At 43.7% G+C, this 21,543-nt stretch overlaps 1 protein-coding gene across 10 annotated transcripts in view; it reads left to right on the top strand.

The window, feature by feature from the left end:
* The window catches only part of PITPNM2 (phosphatidylinositol transfer protein membrane associated 2), a 114,303-nt gene that overhangs the window by 63,005 nt on the left and 29,755 nt on the right, over positions 1 to 21,543 (top strand). For 9 of the 10 annotated variants that reach the window (XM_042865686.1, XM_042865684.1, XM_042865685.1 and 6 more), the window contains 7 exons: positions 3,399 to 3,613; positions 5,080 to 5,201; positions 6,778 to 7,011; positions 12,911 to 13,234; positions 16,054 to 16,149; positions 19,302 to 19,406; positions 20,296 to 20,366. In XM_042865686.1, the coding sequence (XP_042721620.1) occupies positions 3,399 to 3,613; positions 5,080 to 5,201; positions 6,778 to 7,011; positions 12,911 to 13,234; positions 16,054 to 16,149; positions 19,302 to 19,406; positions 20,296 to 20,366 (1,167 nt within the window). The remainder of the gene's footprint in view (positions 1 to 3,398; positions 3,614 to 5,079; positions 5,202 to 6,777; positions 7,012 to 12,910; positions 13,235 to 16,053; positions 16,150 to 19,301; positions 19,407 to 20,295; positions 20,367 to 21,543) is intronic. The other variant, XM_042865683.1, reaches the window with a different exon arrangement.

Raw genomic sequence — 21,543 nt, 5'->3', positions numbered from 1 at the left:
AATGCTATTACTTTAGCTAGAAGGGATCTGTGTCACCATCTGTCCTGGAGAGCTATTGATGGGGCTGTGCAGAACATCGAGTGTCATCAGCAGAAGAGAGGGACTTCTAAAAGGGATGACTAGATTTCCTGTTGTAATACAATATAAGGCGGTTTACTGTGATTACAGCTTAGATATCTTGCATGGGGGCCGTTAGGTACTCTTTGATGTTGGAAACTGTTCCTCAGATATTCATGTAGAGGGAAAATAGTGTTGCCAGTTGGTAGCAAATAGCAATAACACAGGCAGTCTACTAAGTAAAATCTCTACTTTTTGTAGGATCGTGGTCTGTGAAGCCAACACTGACCCCAAATGCCTGCACAGCTGCCTATCCCAGCAGATGAGTATTCTTTGGAGAGTGTATGCCCAGTGCTTCTCAAGCCAAATGTTTTCCTCATCAGTGGTTATTTTTTAAATGGTTGTTTACAGACCACTTCCTTGTGATAAGCTCTCTCCATGCTGTAGCTGAGTCACAATAGCCATGAAGAGGCTGTGGTTGAAAAGCAAATTGCTCTTCGCTCCCAGAAGTGGTGTACTTTCACAGAGCCACTTGGGCACAGAGCATCAGACTGGTCTGTTGAGTGCATGTTGCTGATGTCTTTATTTTATTCTCTCAGATATGTATCTTCCTTTTGTCTCTGTGACTGGTTGGTGATTGTTCTGTTTGCCATCTAACCTGGCCACGTTGGTCCTTCCCAACCTCCCTGTGGCATGCAGCCTTCTCTACACACAAATTGGGAAGGAGGAGAGCATATGATGCTGGGAAGCAGCCTTGTGAGGCTCACAGGAAGTTTCCCTTTGGTTGTACCACTGTTCCAGTGATAAGCTGTGTTGTGCTTTGAGTAGAAATTGGACTGGCTCAAAAGATAGATCAAGATGCGAACTTTGCAGCTCTGATTTTTGTCGTGCAGAGGTGCAGCTCTTTCTTCACATTCATCTAGGAAAATATTCTTGCTGTCTCATCATAGAAAATTGACAAGCAGGATGTACATGTTGGGCTTGGACTCACCGAACATTTTCAGTTGACAGAAAGGTCTGTGGACTGGAGTTGGTTATCTAGAAAGACCAGAGGAAGACACCAGCACTGTGTCAGAATAGGGTTTGGGGTTTCTTGCAGGAGTGGAGAAATGAATAAAGCAAGAAAAAATCAGAAGTGGGATGCAAACTGACTTCCCCAAAGAGTGTCAGTTATTTTTTTTCCATCAGCAATACGGGTGGATTCAAAAATGGAGTTGTGTTAATCAAGAGTTGGGTTGATCCCTTCTTGGAGAGGTGACCAAGCGAGTGCCTGGTGCTTTGATAAAGGAAACAGCGCAGAAGACATCCCTGCCTGCTGCTGTTTGGTGGGAGCTGGAGTTGGAATCAGCAGCACCAGGTGCTGAGTGTTCAGGCTCAGAGCTGAAGAGCTGTCAGAGAAGGCAAGGCACAGTGCATCTCTGTGAGGGAGCTCTGAAAGGAAGAGCATCAAACAGTATTCTGAGAAAGAAAGCCTGTTTTAATGTCAACCATGGCTATTAAAATTCATCTTCAGTGTTTTGGTTTTCCATTTCAATACAAGCAGTTGTAAGTCTGGGGACACCACTCTTGTGCACTCTTGGCTTTGCATGCGCGCAGCAGTACTGAGGCTGCTCGGTGCTGTGGATTTCTTTTGAAGTTGAAGAACTCCTGCATGTGTTTTGGTCCAAACCAAGGACCTGCAGATTTGACTTGGCACTGTTGATACCCACGCAATCTAGAACAGTAGCTTTAAACCCAGCAGATCTGTGATTCCACGTGCGATAACTTGGCACTAAGAGAATCTGCATTTCCTCTGCTTGTGATTTCCTCGTGCTTCTGCCATATAAAAGAGCTCTAGATCTCCATAATTTGTATCAACTGCTCGGAGCAGATGCCATGTTACAGTTCTGTCTGACACATTCGCTATGCCTGCTGGGTTGCTGCCTTTCGCGAGACCTCTGAATTAATCAGATTTTTGGGTTATCAAGATTATTTAATGTTATTGTCATAAATATTTGTACAGGACTTGGTCAGTGCTTACATAAGAACTGAAATGCAGTAATTTGTTTTAAGAGGATGTGTGTTTTTATGAACTGCCAGCTGAATTTTAGATATAAACTTTACAAAAGCCCTTCTCTTTCACAGTACTTTGCAGTTTGTGGGGCAGGAAAAAATGACTGTTTAGATTGTCAGTTATTTGGATTTGTTGGTTGCAGCTGTTTAACTTTTAAATCACTTGAGAGTTATTTAGGAAGAAAAAGTTCTCTTTTTAAATAGCTATGTTGGCTTATCATCCTGTCCTGAACAGACGAGAAGCTGATCTCTTGCATCTCATTCATCATTTTTTGTTAAATCTCATTTTCCTTTGAATTGTTTGTATGCCAGAAGTGAGAGTTTGTTATTGCGTTATATTTCACAGTTGATTCTTGTATACAATTCCAGTTTTTTTCTTAATTTCCAAAGCCTCTCAAATACAAACAAGAAACTCAACAACTTGAAACACCATGAATCTGTTGTTTGGAAATGATGAAGGTTATGCATAATCTGATCTGAAGTGTGTTATAGATGGACAACTACTTGCTTTCCCTCTAGCTCTTCTTAGAAACAGTGAAATCAGTGGTTTTCTGACTGAAGGAAACTCTGCCAGGTCCCTCAATGAGGGGCTCTGCTACAAATAAGCCAAAATGTGGAGGCTGCCAGGGGGTGCTGTGTGCATTCTGGCAAATTTGAGTTATTTCTTCTAAATATCTTAATTAGCAGAGCACAGTCTCCAAGCTATTCTTGGAGAGCTCCTGCTCTGCCAGACCACAGGCAACAAAGCCCCAGATCCTATGGGTTTGGGTCATAAAACAGTTTTTAGTACTGCGGTGCTGTGCTGAGCATGTGCATGATTCTTCGTGCTGATACAACACTGCAAGGATTTGGCAAGTTAGACCAACCCCCCTTTGCCTTGTTACCCACAGATGTGACAGTTTTCTGTGCTGTTGGGTGATTCAGAGCTGGAGCCAAGGGACAGTGCACTCTCAGAAAGACTTATGTGTACCTTCTTGTAAGTGTAGGAATTTGTGTCGTTACGTCTTCATTCGAATTCTCTCTTAGCTTTAGAGATGTCATCCAGGTTTGTATTGGATCTTTAATAAATGATGTCTTGCCTCCTGTGTTGTCCAGAATATCTAAATCTTTCATTTATAATCTCTAGTTTTAGTACTCCTACTGCCAGGGTGCTGCTGCAGTTCTGGTGGCTGTATGAAACTGTGGTCAGCAAGAGTCCTACAAACCATGCCCAGTCTCTGTGTGCTTTGAGACCTCGCTGTGTGCACTATGTTGTATTGATTAACTCTGTGGTATATTTTCCCTTTCAGAAAAAGAGCAGAGAGGAGACATGTGGGGAAGGCAGTGGAGTAGAGATCCTGGAGAACAGGCCATACATGGATGGGCCAGGAGGGAACGGGCAGTATACTCACAAAGTTTACCACATTGGTATGCACATACCCAGCTGGTTTCGGTCAATATTGCCCAAGGCAGCTCTGCGAGTCGAAGAGGAATCGTGGAATGCCTACCCTTATACCAGGACAAGGTAAAATTGACCACAATGTTCAGAGTTCTATCCCTACTTTATGGAGAGGGTTCATTGCTTTCTGTGACAGCGGCATGTCTTACATCTCCAGTAATGTCCTTCAGAGAAAATGAGGTGCCAAGTCCTGAAATTCTTATACTGTGCTTAATCTCAGAAGCTTAAGTGTTGCCAGGGCTGACTGCATAAGTACTTGACAGTTTGTGGCTGCTTGCTCTAAAATGTGAGCTGTTTGTCCATCAAAGCGTGGGAAATCTTGAATAGTTTTTATTTAGTCTCATATCCTGCACTGTGCGTTCTACTTACTGTTGCAGTTATCTGCTAGCTCAGTAAGGATATAAATGTGCATAGCAATGGGAAAGTTGTCTTGCTGAACACAATCAAATACAGCAGGATTTAGCATTCCTTTTCTGGGAGCTATTTTACTGTTATCAAGACAGAAAATAACAAACTTACACCCTATGGTTTTCTCTCTGAGAAGAAAAGAGAGTTGGAGGCTCTGTGGAGCCATCTGGGTCCTCCGTTTTTGTCTGGGAAGACTTCAGATACCCTGGAATAAATAACTGTCTTACCAGTTACTCTGGTTTAGATCATTCCTTCTATTCAGTCTGATGTTCCAGTTATCTTCCATAATAAAAAGGCTTCAGAATCTTTTGATATTTATCAGAAATCTTAAGTTTTATAGATTTGTTTTAGCTGGTCTTGACACAAGTAACACGAATTTGGGGAAAGAGAAAGTGTCAGCATCTGTGTATGGGCAGTCATTCATGACTAAATGTAATGGAGCTGTATGACTTTGAAGTGATTGACGTCCACTTTCAGTCTGTTTTTATCCATCCTCTTGAAATGCCTGTGAGTGAATCTCCTGGCCAGGAAACATGGCCTTGTGCCAAACCAATCCATATTTTATTCTGCTGCAGATTCCAGGCAGGAACTCTGCTTTTTTTCTTTCATTTCCAGGGTATCGTATCAGTAAAGATAATAAAACCTGTTGATACATCGGACTCTGTAGTTATCTCCTTTCTGAAAACTGCTCCTTCGTATATAGTCTGCTTTGATAATCATCTTCTGGAGGGAGACACTGTTGCCCTAATTCACAGGGCTTTCTCCTGCCAATGTTTGCTTCTTGCTGGCTGGGAAGATGTTTCTTGTTTAGTTTGGGTGCCCAGTCATCAGTAACTGTGGGGAGCACTGGAGTCCTCTCACCTGTAATCCTTGTAACACCTCATGGGGAGCAAACTCTTTTGTGTTGTGGGTTTGGGGTTTCACTGAAGTCATAACTCCAAGGCTAGCTTGTGTCTTAAGTTACTGAAGTCTTTTTAATCTCTACAGTCCTTAATTTAAGTATATCTGAAGTACAATATGAGTGAAGACTGGCTTGAATTTGATTTTGAACATTTTAGGCAAGCATTTTCTCTGCTTGCCAGACTGAGCAGAGTTTGCTCTAACTGTGTTGCTCTCACTTCCAGGTATACGTGCCCTTTTGTGGAGAAGTTCTCTATTGATATCGAGACATACTACAAAACCGATCCGGGAGAGCACGTCAATGTTTTCAACCTTTCTCCTGCAGAAAAAAGACAAACCATTCTAGGTGAAGAGCCCTTTTCTTTTCCTTTATTCTGCTTTGTGTTGTGTAAAGGATTTTTCTTGGTATGTCCCACCTCCCTGTCGTGTCCCATCCACCCCCAAACATGGAAATGCACACCCATCAGAGGTTTGACTGCTGGGCAGGGTTACATCGAGTAGAGTGAGAACACCTGAGTTCTCTTCTAAGTTTGATGTAAAACTCCTGTCTGTAAAAGGAAGTGAATGCCTTTCATGCTTTGAGACCTCGCTGCACATCTAAAGATTTGAGGGTTAACAGAAATAACCACTGAAGAGGAAAATAGTGCTGTGTGATTGAGTATCTCCTTTGTGTATATGAAGAACGTTCCTATCTGCATTTCTGAAAATGGAAGGTACATTTCATTTTGCTTCCTCTTCTCTTAGCATTACCTTGTGCAGATTAATACTCCAGCTTCACAGCTGTCTGGGAGATTGCATTAATGAGCCTTACATTTGTAAGGATTGAACAAGAGAAAAGGCAAAAACAGGATAACCTGTCGAATGGCAGAAAATGGCAAGTGTTAGAGCACCCCTCTGTCTTGCTGTCCATGCTGCCTGTACCGACAGCATCTGCTGGAGCCCAGCTGCACGGCAGAGTGCTGGCACGTTCAGCCCTGCAGAGACGAGGCATCCCTGGGGCTGCAGAAGGGATCCGAGTTCAGGCTGGCCCAATGGGAGCCCTGGGGAAGGACACCTAGTGGCTGCTCTGGCTCCTCAGGCTCTGTTGACAAACTGACCGTGGTGGGTAATTGTGCAATTAGACTTGAGTGTTACTTCATTTAGACTGCTTGTGTTAAACTTCACTTTGCTTGTCTGCAATTCCTAAGCCTATCTCCCTGGCTTTCGGTCTGAGCACACAGGTTTGAGTCATGCTGCCATGCTGAGAATGTTGGAAGAGCAAAGGGAGATCCTGCTGCTGAGGTCTGGGGTCGGGGTTTCAGATCTTTGCAGTGGGAACAGAGCAAGCATATGTTGATTTCCACTTCTCCATTGTTGAAGCATTAATTAGGACAATTTGGATTTGCATTGAACTTTCTACCTTCCCTATTACATCTGGTGTAGCAGTAAGGTTTGAGGAGTTAACAGTAATCTCATGTAATGGGTTCCAAAGATACAACATTCAGAGGCAGCCCCTTTTCCATAACAGTAGTCGGAAAAAAAAGGAGGGGAGATGCTGTGTTTGACAGTCTCAGATTAGGCAGAGCTGTATCACGGTTAGTCGTGTTTGAAAAACTGAGAGATGGAATAGCAAAAAAATATATTTTTGGAGCTGGAAAGAGAGGAGTGAGTAGATCTGCTGTGTACCTGTAGTGACTGGGCAGAATGATTTGGAGCAAAGCCTTGGTTTGCTGGTTCTGTGCATACAAGTTGCTCTGGCAGAACTGATCTCTACCCAGCAGCAGCATGTAAACAGTTTAAATATCAGTCATATAAGTGTAAGTCAAAAAGAAACTAAATTGCTATGATGCTTCTGGTACTGGTACTGGCTAAAACAAATAACTCCTGGAAAATGTTTCTTCTTTTATTCAGGAAATGTCTATCTACTTCTGTTTTTTCTACAGATCCTATTGATATAGTTAAAGATCCTATCCCTCCACATGAATACAAAGCTGAGGAGGATCCAAAGCTGTATAAATCAATGAAGACTAAAAGAGGCCCTCTATCAGAAGACTGGATTCAAGAGTACAAGAACAACCCTGGGAAATACCCCATCATGTGTGCATATAAACTCTGTAAAGTCGAGTTCAGATACTGGGGGATGCAGTCAAAAATCGAGCGGTTTATCCATGATGTTGGTGAGCATTTATAGACTTGCAAGGTTCACTGTCGACTCATTAATGTTGTTTCTGAATTGAAATACAGTGTTGAGGTATGTGCAGTGTGTGATATCCCAGGATTCTCAGATCTGATTGCTCTTTTGCAGGGCTTTTGGTCAGTTCAGAAAAATGTAGTTCTATTACTTACAGTCATGGCATGCATGAATTTGAATCACATGCGGCCATCTAAAGGGTTTCAAGTTCATTTTTTTAAATAAGGATTTGTCTGTTAAACTTGGATCTCTTTCAAAACGGGCCATTTTTCTTTATTTTCTATATTTCCTATATCCTCAAGGGCAGCTCAAGGAAATGAGTTTCGACTATGAGTCCTAATTAGTCCCAGGAAACCAACCCCTGGATCCTGCCTGCCTTGTGGTGGGGCAGGTGGGTCTTTGTGTGGCCTTACATTCTGTGTTCCACACTCCCCACCTCACTGTGCTATAACACACCATGGGGCACTGACAGCTCTCAGTTGTGAGTAAATGTGCTGCTTTGATTGATGCATCATTCTTAGGTCAGTGCTTTTAAGGAGGCAGCCTATTGTTTGTGTTCCAGAAGAAACTAAGTGGGGACTGTGCAGGTAGTAGCAATACTGGCAGTAATTTGTTCTTGCAGAAAATCTATACACAACAGTGACAGACTTTGTGAGCCTTGCCACGGGAGAGAGGCTCTATGGCCAGGTGGGTAACTTAAAGAATGTTTTAAAGAAACATTCCTATCTCAAAAGAAGTGCAGAGCAGTGTCTGTCCCAAGGAAGACTATGTAAAGGATGCTTCCTGCTTTCTGTCTACAGTGAATTTTCCTCTACAGCTGTCCCTTTCCATATGCAAAGCTTCTTTGAAGGACCTGATGCTAGAAGTAAATAACTTTATAACTCTTCTTAGTGATACTCTGCTCCTGAGAGCTAATGTGGAAAACACTGATAGAGCAGTGGAGAATGCTGCACAACATTTTTGAACAGTCACAGTTTCCTTTCTTAGAGCCCCCTTGGTTTTACTTATCCACAGATGGAAGTTTTTCCTGCTATAGGCTTCTTTACAAGTGGCTCTCTGCAACGAACTCCCTTGGTGCTTCAGAGACATGGGTTAATTTAGTGTGTGCTGCAAAACATGGGGGCAGAATAACAACTCCTTTGTATCTGCTAAATGAAAAAGAAGCATGTGACTCCTCTAGTTGTTCAGAGGTGTTTGGCATAGATTAAACCGTGGTCCCTTAGAAATGCCTCTTTTGTGTTTCATGAAAGATTGCCTGCCATTTTCCTCTTGATTGAGGCTTTGCAGAGAGCCCAGCCAGCTCATTGTCTGCCTTTCAAAAGCCTTTCCACTCTGTTACAGTGATGGCAAATACTGTTTTTCAAAGTGGTTAAGATGCATAAAATGAGAGAAGACTTTAAGGCAAGACAAAGCTGAGTGAGTAAAAGTGAAAGCAAAAGCTTTGGGGGTCTACAAATGTGTAGCCTTCCTGTGGATGGGGCAGCCCTGGACGAGCGCTCTGAGTGGGAAAAGTGTCTGAATTTGTGTGCAAAGGATGGCTGGGTGTGAGGGTGTTTAAAGTGGGAGAATGGGAGCTATGGCAGACTGGCCAGGCTCGTATACTGGGTCATGGACTGAGCTACTCAGGTGCTGGAAATGTTTGTCTGCCAGCTCTTCCTTGGCATTTCTTTGCTGGCTCCTCTGCTGCTGGCTTCTGCAAATCTGATCCTTGGGGAATTAGCTCTCCCTATGCAGGGTCATCAAATGGGGAGAAAACTGAGGCAGAAATCCAGAGCAGGGTTGAAACTTTCCCTGAGGTGGGAGCAGTCCTTCAGTGGTGCAAACTGTAACTAGAGAATGACCTGTGGGAAGGAAACTTCTAAGTTAAGAGCTGGATGGGTTGTTATATGTGGAGGGGCTACTGAGTGCAGAGGGAGTGACTGGGGGATGGTGTTGAAATGTTCTCAGTCTTACTGAGTGCAGCAACCTTTTTTTTTGGATGACTAATTGGACAGTTACTCAGTGCTTTGACAGTCCGACACACAAACTAAAATTGTGGGCTGTTAGTCTGCTTGGCTGTAATATTTGTGTGCTTTTTTACTCCTTACCCATAGAATTTAAGTTTAATTGGGCTGGCACTGCATAATGTTCTGCTCCCACTTGCTTCCTAATCGTGCACGTGGGCTACAGTTCTTTTGTTGCTAAACAAGAGTGTTGACTGTATATTGATTATATATGGTGGCAAAGTGTGTTCCCATCCCAGAAACCAGAACTTTGAGTAAGCCAGTGTGTCTTTGGCTAAATGTGCCCAAATTGTTGTGCTCTGATGAGGTGGAAGAGGTTTTAGAAAGCTGTTTTGTAGAACTCTGTCTTCATTTAAGCACTCCAGTACAAGAGTTCATCCAGATGAGCACTGCCCACTGTTACCCGTAGGTAGGCTTTGGTCTTTTGAAGAGAAGGTGGATCGCGATTAGCACGATACAGATGTGACAACACGCTTCCCTTTGTGAGAGGTCTGAGCAAGGGAAGGCAGGGAGTCAGCAGATACAGCTGCAGTCACCTTTGATCAGATACAGTCAGACAGCCAGAACTGCGCTGACAAGGATATCAAATCTGCTGTGACCATCAAGGAAATAATGTTGCGTGGAGAAAATCAGACATCCTTTATCAGCTGCCAGGAAACTGAGAGAGTGCATTATAAAAGCTCTGGGATGTTGCCACTGTGTGCATAATCGATGGGCATCTGACCAGTTGCTTTATGTAGACGGTTGAAGGAGATCTGGGCAAGATTTGGTGGTGGTTTTTGTTTGTTTTATTTTAATTGCTGTAGTTGCTACTTTTAATTCAAATTGAAAAACAAACCCAAGCAGCAAACAAATGCTTTTTAAGTTCAGCTATCCTTACTCTTGTCATATTCACTTACGCTTTCTTTTTTGAAATTAAGTTAAACACACCACATTCTACAGACAAGTCACTTACAAAAGCCAGCACCTGAAGGATTCAGCAGAGCTGGTGAGGTGGTGAGTTGAAAGGTGAATGATTTAAATGTTTGCACCCTGCTAGACTCTTCACAGATCATCTTTCTACGCGACGCAGTGGGAAATGTTATAATTAAATCAACACAAAAATGATGAATACTTCTGAACTCAATTTGAATGTGTGCTGATGTGCATGTGTGGCTTCCTTTTTTTTTTTTTTAACCAAAGCTTTGTGCACTTCAGAGAAATAATGAAGTATTGTTAACTACTCGATATCGAAATAATTAACAACTTGTTATCTACTACATGTTACTGTAATCAGCTGCTACCTGCATCTTTTCAAAACTTCTGTCATTCTCACTGACTTCAGTGGCTGACTTGCCTGCCAAGACTGTGGGGTTATCCATCAGTTCTGAAGAGGAATCATAGAATGGTTTGGATTGGAAGACTTCAGCACTGCGCCGCTGGGCATCTCTGATCTGTTAAGAAGAGTTTTTCACAACCTCACTCTGTTTCCTGATCTATGCCCTCCCTTTCACTTTCCGGATAAGCTTGTTTTCTCTGACATGTTGAGGAAAAACTGTAAGACTCAAATTTTTCCACTGCATCTGTTCAGACATGATGTCAGTCATTTGTAGTTGGATCTTGAATTCATATGACTGTGTAGAGGCTCATCAGCATTTGTTTTTCAATTTCTTCTGTACCTGGACAGCCTTGCTCTCTTTCAGATTTCTCCCTGTGCTTGAAAAAAAAAAGAGCAGCATTGATGGTGTCCCAGTTGAAGGCCAGAGGCTAGGAAAATAATCTCAGTCTTTTTGATTCATAACTGATCTGGAATGATGAATCATGCCATCTTGTTTTCAGAAGAGAAGGCTTTAGAAAGAATGATTTGGGGGATGTTTAATCAGCCTGACATGAGCAGTGCCAGTAGGGAGGTCCATAGATTCCATTGGGCTGGGAGCAGGTGAGCCCAAAGGACGGCTGTGATGTGAGCTATAGCAAAGGAAGGGTTTTCTTGGCTTTCTGTTGGATGTGATAAGAGTTTAATCTCTGTTTTTTAACCTCTGCTGATTGTCAGTCATAACAGGAGGTGAAAAAGGCTAAAATGTTCTCCTGCAGTTCTGCAAAAAGTAACCTGGTGGGGGAAATAACACTGAATCTTGGCTAAGGCTGAATAGAATTAAGTGGCCGATGCCCCTTGTTCAGCCCCCAGAAGGTCACATTCTGCTGGTTCAAGTGTGCTCCTGTTAAATGGAGCTCCCATCTGAAAGTCAGGCAGAGAACAGCATAAAATATTGATAGACTTAATCTTACTGTGCAAATGAAGTTCAGGTTGAGCTGATCCATCCTGTTAGCTGCTGATCTCTATGCTTGTTTCTTCCTGATAGGGTGGCTTGCGTTAGCTGGTGACATGGAGGACTAACTGAATTGCAGAGCAGAAAACAAAATGCCCAGGCCTGGAAAGAAATAAACGTAGAAAAATAAGCTTTTATATGCTTCAGATAAAAAAGAAAAAAAAAAAACAACCTGCTGAAAACAAAGATAGCCTTTAGGCATAAGATCACAGAAGGCATGACAGTAGTGAGATCTAAGGGTCTCTTTACAACAGCAAAGCAAATATTGCTGGAAACAGCTTAGAACCCCTGTGCACTGGAACCATTATCCATGGTTTTAATGTTGCCTATTGATTGCTTGCTGTGGTGTAAAGGCAGCGGTGGCGCTGTGACCTGTGGTGCTCAAATAGGGTCTTGTTAGAGTTGAGTGCTCGAGCACCTGCACACCAGCAGAGAGTTGCAGCCCACAGCCCTGCTGCTGCCCTTGGCGTGTCTGTCAGTTCACCACTGCCTCCCAGTAATTAAAGGGGGAACAATATTCATTGACTGGTACCTGAGGATTGTCAGTATTTGTAGAAGCTTTTAAAAAGCACTGTTACTGCTGGGTGTTCCCATCAGTAATATATGACAGTTTGGAGCTTTGACCTGATGTGAGCTTTAAGCAGTAAAATAGGTTGAAAATCCACAGCAATCACTCTGCTCTAAAAGTCTTGGTGATGTGGTGATGTTGGCCGTTAGCTGCAAGTTTGGGGAGAGTTTCTCTTGCCTTGCGAGCACTGTGTGTTGATATTGAGATAGTTACTCATTTCAGTTATGTGACACATAGAAATCAAGTTTTAAATTGGCTTTACACACTTCATTTTTCTTGTGCTACGGAAGAGAGATCGTATCTGCAAAATAAAGTATGCTTTATTCCCTCCTTCCCTTTCCTTCCCATTCCATTCTCTCTGAAGCTTGTATTTGTAGTTTTTTATGTGTAGAAACCAAGTGCAGGGTTTCCAGGAAGAGGAGAGCTTTTGGTCATCTTAGCATAACCAATATGGGAAGCCCTTCTATCGTGTCCCATATTGCTGTGGATTATGTGGTAATTGTGAAGGAACCACTTGAAACAAGCCTGGGTTAAAAAAAATAATAATAATTTTTAAATGTGATTTTGTTGTTGTTGTTGTTGGCTTTGTAACATTCTTCTGGGAACATGTCCCACTCATGTTGAAGGCTGGATCTACGTGTTGCAACTTCCCAGTTTCATGAGGGTGCTATCTGTGGCCTGTGCCTGGCTCTTCCTTGGCAGAGCAGGCAATTGCAGGCAAAGTCTTGGATGTGGAATTATGCAATGCGTTCCCAAGCTAAAAGCAGAATACCAGCTAATTTATCAGTGGATGATTGTTTAGCAAGAACTGAGGAGGTACAGCACAGAAATGACTGATTTTCCAACCTTGATTGATACACAAACATCCGTATCTACAGCTCGATGTGTTATGTTGTCAACGCTTCTGTAATATCAATGCCACGGAGTCTTGAGGTTTTGGGGAAGGGAACACACTTCCTCCTGCAGCTCTCTAGCACTGCTGACTGGGGCATTCTGGCTTTGCAGGCTTGCGGAAGGTCATGGTCCGTGCCCATCGGCAGGCTTGGTGCTGGCAGGACGAATGGTACGGCCTCACCATCGAGGATATCCGGCAGCTGGAGAAAGAGGCACAGCTGATGCTGGCTCAGAAGATGGCCCAGTTCTGTGGTGAAAATGATCCTGAGCAGCACGGAGTCAAAGATGCTCCTGGTGAGAAGGACATTGAAACTGACACAGTTTCACCTGTGGACCCAGAAGATGTCTCTGGTAACAGTGAAACAGCCTCTGGGAGATCGCTCACCAAGCAGTGGTCCACCTCTTCCAAGTCCTCCCGGTCTTCAAAGAGAGGAGGTAAGATGCTTATCTGAACTGTGCTGAGGCTGGGCTTTAGGAAATTATGGCTGGCTGAAACCTTTGGGACAGTGCTTATTCTTTTTGTGGGCTCTTTCAGCTCTCATAAGAAATTTCTGCTGGTATTTCAGGCTCAGTCTTCTCAGGTGGCCTCCTGTGGGTTTGGAGATGTTTGTCATTATATATTATTATCCCATAACTGTGACTGTCAGAAGGGCATATGGCAAAATTCATATTGTGCTTTCAAGAAAGCCACTCTTGAAAGCACAGAAATTAGGAGAAGCAGTAGAACAGGAAGCAGCTGGGTAGCAGTGTTGGGTGTCAGAAAATGACAAACAAAGCAGCACAGAGAGGCTTTGGCCCTGTTCCCCAAGAGCCACCGGTGGCTTTTACAAGCCCTCATCCTTCAGCAGAGCTCCCTGCCTGCATGCTGTGCTGCGCCTGGCTCCGGGGTGCAGAACCCAGCAGCAGGTGGCAGTTAAGTGCTCATCCAGGAGGCCGTTACCAATGGGTACCTTGTGCCCTTGGCTGCAGTTACACCTTACTGCATGATGCTGCAGTGCAGCTGACGCACCGCAGGACTCCATCGGCTGCTGGAGAAACGAAGGCAGGTGCTGTGAAAGGACGAGGGGCTGGGGTTCGCTGCCTTTCACTAGTGGTAGTGCACGTTGGCTGTTTGGGAACCAAAACTCATAGCTAACTTGAAACCAGTTGAGACCATGGATCATGATCACATTCCCCTTTAAATACCATTCAGCAAGCTTTCAGGCTTTTGCTGTTAAAGCCCCAGCAGATACCCTGTTTAGGGTTCAGTTACAATGCAAGTTACAGGGAAACGGGGCTTGAATCCCCAGCAGCTCTCTCTCCTTTCAGTCAGGCGCAGATGGTAGATGGGGTAATAGCTCTCTCAGCAAGAGGGCAAAAATCTTGGTTTTTTGGAAGCCCCAGGAGGCAGCATTTCTTCCAGGGACGGTGGAAGAGGCATCTGGGTGAGTGAAGCTTATCCATTTCTCACATGTACTGAATTTTGGAGTTGATTCTCAATTTTTATTTACCACTCCATCACTGATTTCATCACATGGTGGATGAGATAGGAGCAGCAGTTTTACCTTGCAATGACTCACCAGTGAGCCCCAGGGAAGAACCTACCAGACGCTTCATAAATCCTTGTGTGGAGATAAAAATGCTACTTTGCTTGCACCAGGATGTTTTGGCAATGCGCCCATCTCTCGCTACACCCTTTGCTATGAACCCCCCTTCAGTGCTGATGTATTCATTGGCAGCTGTAGGTTTCAGACCCTTTAGGATTTTACTTGAAGGTTTTCGCTAAGAGCAAAGCGTGGATTTGTTTGAAACTGCAGACTGCCTCAGCTTTTACAGGAAAAAGTAATGGAAGAAATGACTTGTGATGTGCTGAGAAGTACGTCATGCAGATATTTTAATCTTTCTGGTGGCACATTAACATATGGAAGCAAGGAGGGCTGTGTCGACGCACCGCTACCTCCAACAGGAAAAAAGCAAACGCCTTTCTGCCAAAGATCTCAGTCCTTTCTATACCATGCGAGTGAGACCTCTGGTGATAGCAGGACCCTCATCGCCATCCCATATGTTATTATATGCTCTATTTTTAGCATCCATTATGCGAGTGCTCTGACGTCACAGCAGCGTGAATGGGCTGCGCTCTGCCAACCTCCTCGCTCCCAGCTCCAGAGGGGTGGGCGGTGGGGAGCTGGGGGCTGCCAAACCCCTGCTGGGCTGCAATTAGATGACTGTGCAGGGTCTCCTTCGTCTCCGCACGTGACAGTCAGGTAGCAGAATTGAAATTGGAAGCCTTTGGCTTACATGTTTAACGATGTTGCAGCAATAGCATGAAACGGCTCGTGCAGCTCTCGCAGGAATCGAAGCCTTTCGGAGGCTTTGTACTGTTAAATGAGAATTTCTCAGTCTCCTCGGGTTTTTGCTGTGTTGGGTGAGGTGTGCACTCCCCTCTGTGACATGCAAGAGGAATCTGAAAGGGGAAAAACCATGTAACTAATTTTTTGAGCCGTTCCCTTCACTGGACTACATTTCTGTGATGAGCTCAGACTCCGTCACTGCTGAAATATATCTGAAAAAATAGTGCTGTCACTTATTTCCATACAGTGTAGGAAAGTCCGGAGAGGGAAGAGAAAGGGAGCAGCTAGGTGTGAGGAAAGGGGGGTGAACAGGGACAGGAACCAAAAGGTTTGTTGGGTTTTCTCCTCGCTGCAGCAGGACAGCTGCTCCAACAGCTCCCCTCCGAAGTAGTTGGATAGCATGTTGTTTAAATCATTGAAGTTTAAAGTTTAAATAGATCTCTAATCCAATTTGTGTAGAAGCAATTTCCTTCCAGAAAAGAGATTATTTCTATCCAGGCTGCTCTGCTTAGCTACCCACCCAAAAGTTAGTGAAGCAGAGGCATGGCTTGTGTGCTGATTAGAGGAACGAAGAAAGCTTCCAATCAGCCTGCTTCCTTCCTAATTGCAAACTTTAAAACCCAGCTGATTTTGCACGTCCTACTAACAATTATAAATAGCTGCCATTCAAAATAGCTTAAGAGTGATACAAACAGCTTGCTTTAATGTAGCATCTTGCTGGCAGGTTATAACAACAGTAAACAAACAGGATCCGTAAAGTGGTACACTGACATCACATCAGCATCATCAGGGTTTTGTGTTTTTAATATTGCAGCAGTGCATTTTGGCAGAGAACACACAACTCTTCCTCCAGCAAAGATCATGTTGGGAACTCTCTGTCTTGTCGAAGTAGCGTTTCGCATAAGGCTTTTCTGCTTTTTCCAGCAAGTCCCTCACGCCATAGTATCTCAGAGTGGAGGATGCAGAGCATTGCCAGGGATTCAGATGACAGCTCAGATGATGAATTCTTTGATGCACATGGTATGTGGAACCTAAATCACCTTGTTCATTACCTGAAGCGGTGGGATAAGAGGGCGGAAAGCATGAGCTGTGGGGAGTGTGTGGGGAAGGAAGCGAGACTTCAGTGCTTTGTTTAGGGTCTGTTCCTTTCTAACCAAGCTGTCTGCAGCATCAGTGCAGCTTCTTCGAGCTTCCCCAGCACTACCCAGCAGATTCCTGTATTTAACACGGCAGCATTTCAGATTTATTGTGATCTATCTGATGTGATCTTGAGCAATCTTAACCTTTTGGAGCTGTATTTTATTTGTTGCAAATGTGTGGATGAAATTTAGCAATGCTTACTGCTCTGTGGGTGTGTCTTAATGATTCTGATTCAGTAACACTGATGTTTTAATAATTTTTTTTTATCAGTAAAGGATATGATTAATTGTTCTGACTGGGCCTGAAGAGGCTGAAGTTCGCTTTAATTAACTCCTTATCCTCCTGTTCCTGGAAGTACAATAATGAATGCAACAGGGTAATTCATGTGCCAAAATTAATCAGTGTTGATTCCAGAATTTCCAAAGTAATCTTGACTGCTCACATTTGGTGAATTCTTTGGTGTTCTTTCTTCTTTTTTTCCATGTAATTATACGAAGAAGCTTTGTTCCACTGCATTCATTTTATATGTTGTACTTAATATGTATGTAAGCCTGGGAGGCTCTGTCTCTGCCGACAACAGATGGACTCCTCTCAGCTTGTAATGCTAATCTAAGTTACATGTGCAACGTGTGCTGATGAAGTTGGTGACCTTTCTCTGAAATGAAATTGTGAGAAGATCACACCCCGATTTTGTAAAGCAGAATTTCAGTGATGTTCAGCTGAAGTTCAGATCCACAAAACTGATGGTATCTTCTAGAGTTCTCACATCAAGTATTTAGGCATGCATCCCAAATGCTGAGGTAGAAAGTGGCCAGGATGCCTGTGAGTCAAAGTGATGAATTCATCTTGTTTGGAAAGAGAAGGGCCAACTTCAGGTCAATTTATTGACTTATATAGCACCTACAGAAACGGTAGAGGATTTATTGTAGCAATATACATAACAAGAAAAGAGGAATGAGTCATTGAAATGGCATCACTGCTATCCACCCCTTTTTTTTTTTTTCCTCTTTTTAATTACTCAGTAATAAAAAGGAGATAGATTGAGATAGATGTTTGGGATTCAGGCCCATGGGGAATCCCAGGAGCGCTCCTAAGGTCCCTAGGAGGGAGAAGTAACCCCAGCAGCAGCCAGGAGGCTCGTCGTGCTGGGAGACGCAGGGTCAGTGCTGTGGGAAGTGGAACTGATCAGGGTCAGCAGCCAGCAGAGCTCCTCAGCAGTGATTCCCATGGACACACACGTTCCCTCACCATGCAGTGGGTGCACTCTGAGCTCGGGGAGGTTTCTTGTCTTGGACTTCCCACTCATCCTTGTTCACTGAGTCTTGTTAAAGAGGTGACGAGTACAGTAATATCTGATTCCTATCCCGTAATAAATGCTAATAATGGGAGTAATATCCCTTTCAGCGATCACTTAGGTAGCAATAAGGGCTGCAATTAAACCTCTCAAGGAAATAAGTTCAATATTAAACTTAAGTTGCTGAAGGAGCTTTGAGTGCAATCTTCTTAATTCTCCGCCAGCACATGTTCTGCACGCACGTGCTTCCCCTTGCTGGGAACAGGTACTCCACGCTCCCTCGCGTGGGGCACAGAGGATTTACTCAGCTTTTTCCATAGCTGAAAAAGGAAATGGCATGCCAGTACGAAGTTTCCAGGTTGCTGTCTTTCTGTGGTCAACGTGTAAATAGAAACTCCTAAAAATAATTGGTCTTTGCTCGGCCGTGCACTCAGACCTAGCTAGATACACTGAAAAGAATAATAAATTTCATAATCTCTTTGTTTCCTGATCCTGAGATTCTTCCAACTGATTATTTTCTTAGTGACTGCACAGCACCAAGAAAGGGAGAACCCTCGTTTGGGGCTCTAAAGATTTTAGATCAAGACATCTGTAATTGCTGCTGTTATTATTATGTTTATCACAGAATCACAGAATTGTAGGGGTTGGAAGGGACCTCCAGAGATATCTCTTTATGAAATTTATGAACCCAAAATTTTCAGGAAAGGAATAATAAGCACAGTGCAATAAATAAATTAGAAACCAATTAACCTCTGTAACAGTTAAAGACACATCCCTAACATAGGGAAAAAAAGAAAAAAAGAAAAAAAAAAAAAGAGAAGGAACCAGCAACTCATAGCAAAAGCACTGCTGTAAGCCTTCAGCTGCTGCTGTTGGCTGTGGGTTCAGGTACAGCCCCGGGGCTCTGCTCCTCTTCCCACAGCATGTCCTGGTGAAGCACTGAGTGTGGGAGCTGTGGGAGTGCTCTGCAAGGGGCTCAGCCCTGTTCACCTTCCTGGATGCTGCCAGGGAGTGTTTTAGAGGCTCTGTCCCTTTTATGCCTCTTCCTTTTCGTTGCATTTCTCTGAAGGTAGTGTTCTGGGGAGCCTTGTTCTTTACCAGCTGTAGCTGAAATTAGCCTGGGAAGAAGCTCTTGAGGTAGGAGGGAAATAGGAGGGAAACGTGGAGGCAGTGTGGCTTGTCTCCTGAGGAAATCAGGCTAAAGATAGCCGGTGGAGTTCAGTTTCCTTTGTTACTTCTGCCTTTTTAGGTATTTGGTCCTGTTAACAACAGCGATTCTTATCACTGCTTCCCCCAAAGACCTCACTCAGTTTTCACATAACTCAGGGAGGATCCCAACAGCAAATGTTGCTTTGTCCTCTCCTATATGGAACCTGCTGGCTGCTCAGCATCACCAAGCAGCCATACAGGGTCATGCTGTGCAGAAAGTGCGGCCGGAAAAATGTCTAACTTTGTACTTCAAATGGTTGTTCTAAGAACCTGTGTCATGTTTTCCACACCTTAGGGCTTTTGTTTGGAAACAGAACCCTTTCGTTGCACGTTCTTGACTTTTTCCAAATAGGCTTCTTTTCCTACATAATGAAAGCTGAGAAAGTATCGTGTTTTATTATGACTTAAACCATCAGGATGTTTGTAAGGTTACAGATAGCTATGGGGTCTTTTGATTAAAATTCTGTTCTGTGCTCTTGTCTGTATACATAACTGTATGTGTGTGACTCAAAAAATCTGTTTTTTAAAGAGGACTTGTCTGACAATGAGGAAATGTTCCCGAAAGAAATAACCAAATGGAGTTCCAATGATCTGATGGATAAAATTGAAACCCCCGAATGTGATGATGTCCAGGGTAATTTTTTTTTTCTTAAGTCAAAACCGCATGTGATATTTCACGGTCTTTCCAGGTCACTTTTACAGCCCCATTCTGAGCAATGTAAAACTTGTTATCTTCATCTCATGATCGGAGAAGCTGAGGCAGAGCATAGAAATGACTGCCTAGCACTGCTGGAATGGCGCTGCCTGGTGGGAGATGGGAGAAGGAAGCTCTTGGTTCTCTTCATTTCCCATGTTGGTTAGGTTCCTTTGTGTGACAGGCAGGATTCATTCATATAATGATGAATACTTTGCCTCTGTCTTGAATTACTTCAGTTTCTCCTTACTTTTCTCTTGCTCCATCCTTTGTTCTTATCTGTACCCACCTCAATTTTTTTTTCAATTTTTTTTTTTCTGCTCATCCTTACGAAACTTTGGAAGGAATTGGACTCCTCAGCTAGCTCGATTCATATAGCAACACAGTGAAGGATGACACTTAGGCTTTCTAGTACAATGCTGTAGACACAGACATGTGAGTGCCTCAGATCTCTGCTCCCCCAGTACAGTTGCAGTGGTTCCTTTTATTTCCCACATATGAATCACTTCTGAGAATTGTGCAGGGATTTCCCATTGATGCAGTGCCTGATGAAATGAGGATGCTTGGGTCGCTGTAAGGAGAGTAGAACTTGCCAGTGTCCTGAAGTGCTTATTAAGGTTATGAGAAATTGCTGGAAAATAAGTGGCCTGGCATTGCCCAGGTTCTCAGCTGGAAGGATGGGGGAGGGAAGGAGAGGGCAATTTGATGAAATAATTAAGGCAATCTGTGGCAAAGAGGCTGAGAGGCATTGGCACAGTCTGCCTCTGAGGGAGAGTGTCTTTGCCAAAGTGTCTTGCATTGCTGACATTTTAAACCTCTGTGCTTGCAGGTGACTTGTATCATGAGACATCAGCAGAGTACCACGTTGGCTCCAGTGTGGAGAGGCTCAGCATCATTGAAGTAAGCACTTTGGTTTCTTATAACAAGATCCCTTGTTGCTGGAGAGTCTCCATGTGGGGTAAATGGGGTGAACTGCTCTCTTCGCTGCGAGTGGTGTCTTGTCTTTGTGTATCATTTGAAGCCACACTGGTATGCTGTGTACTCCCTGGCTAGGCTTAAGGGATTATTTCACCTGCCTTTTGAGCATCAGATAGAAAATTTTCAATCGTTTGCAGGCAGTGTCAGGTATCCAGCTGGAAAAAACACTGATCCTGTGGGGATAACAGCTGCCTGAGGCACTGCTGGTAGAACTGCCCTGATAATGCCAAGTGAGCTAGTGGAAACAGGAGTGCTGTGTAACTGCAGGCTGCAGTAGTCCCACTGACACAGCTGAGCTGCAGCCCACTCATTTGAACTGCTCAGGGCCTTGTTTGGAAACCAGTTATAGCACAGTCTGTATCAGAGCTCCGGATAAAATAAGAAATGATTACCCCACTGGCTTTCCAGTCTTGGAGTATGCAGGTTTTTGCAAGCCAGTGTCCTAGTGAGATGTCCCTTAGAGTCATGGTAGTCATCCTGCCCCCCAGGCAGTGCCTGTTTGTGCTGCACAGCTGATGTGGCTGCTTACAGAGTCCATTGTGAACTGCTTAACTTATGTTATGGTCAGTTAAAGACTTAGATTTGATGTTATGTTATATCTTAGATTTGATATTATTCTACATGCTGGGCTTTTGTTGTAGAGACTGAGAGCTTGAGGGCTATGGGGAAAGTGGGTTGCTGGAGATGGAGTGGTTCTAGCCACCTCAGGTGAGCTGTCTGCAGCTCACAGCCCTAAGATTTCATGCAGAAAGTGAATTGGTGCAGAGGAGTTGCTGTCTTCTTCAGGTAGTCTCCTCAAGTCATTCTTGTTTCTGGCTTAATTTTAGGAAAGAAACTTGAAAGAGAGCTGAAAATGCCTTTTCCCTGTAGTTGTTCACAAGTAGTCCACTAAAACAGTTTGAAATTTCTAGCCACCTCAGCAGGGATTTCCTGTTTGGAAACTCCCTCACCAAAAGGTAGCCCAAGATTCAGTTGTCTTACACGAATCCAGATCTTACAGGAAAGTTCTAAGTAGCCACCACCACCCCTAAAGTAATCAGCAGTTGCTTGCATGTTCCCCACTTCCTTTAAGAGCAGAGGTTAATGAACTGGAAGGGAA

The sequence above is a fragment of the Lagopus leucura genome, unplaced genomic scaffold, assembly GCF_019238085.1.
Source record: "Lagopus leucura isolate 7727_CA_CO unplaced genomic scaffold, USGS_WTPT01 Super-Scaffold_806, whole genome shotgun sequence".
NCBI lineage: Eukaryota > Metazoa > Chordata > Aves > Galliformes > Phasianidae > Lagopus > Lagopus leucura.
The sequence above is the reverse complement of the archived record's forward strand: the minus strand, read 5'-3'. Positions and strand labels throughout refer to the sequence as shown.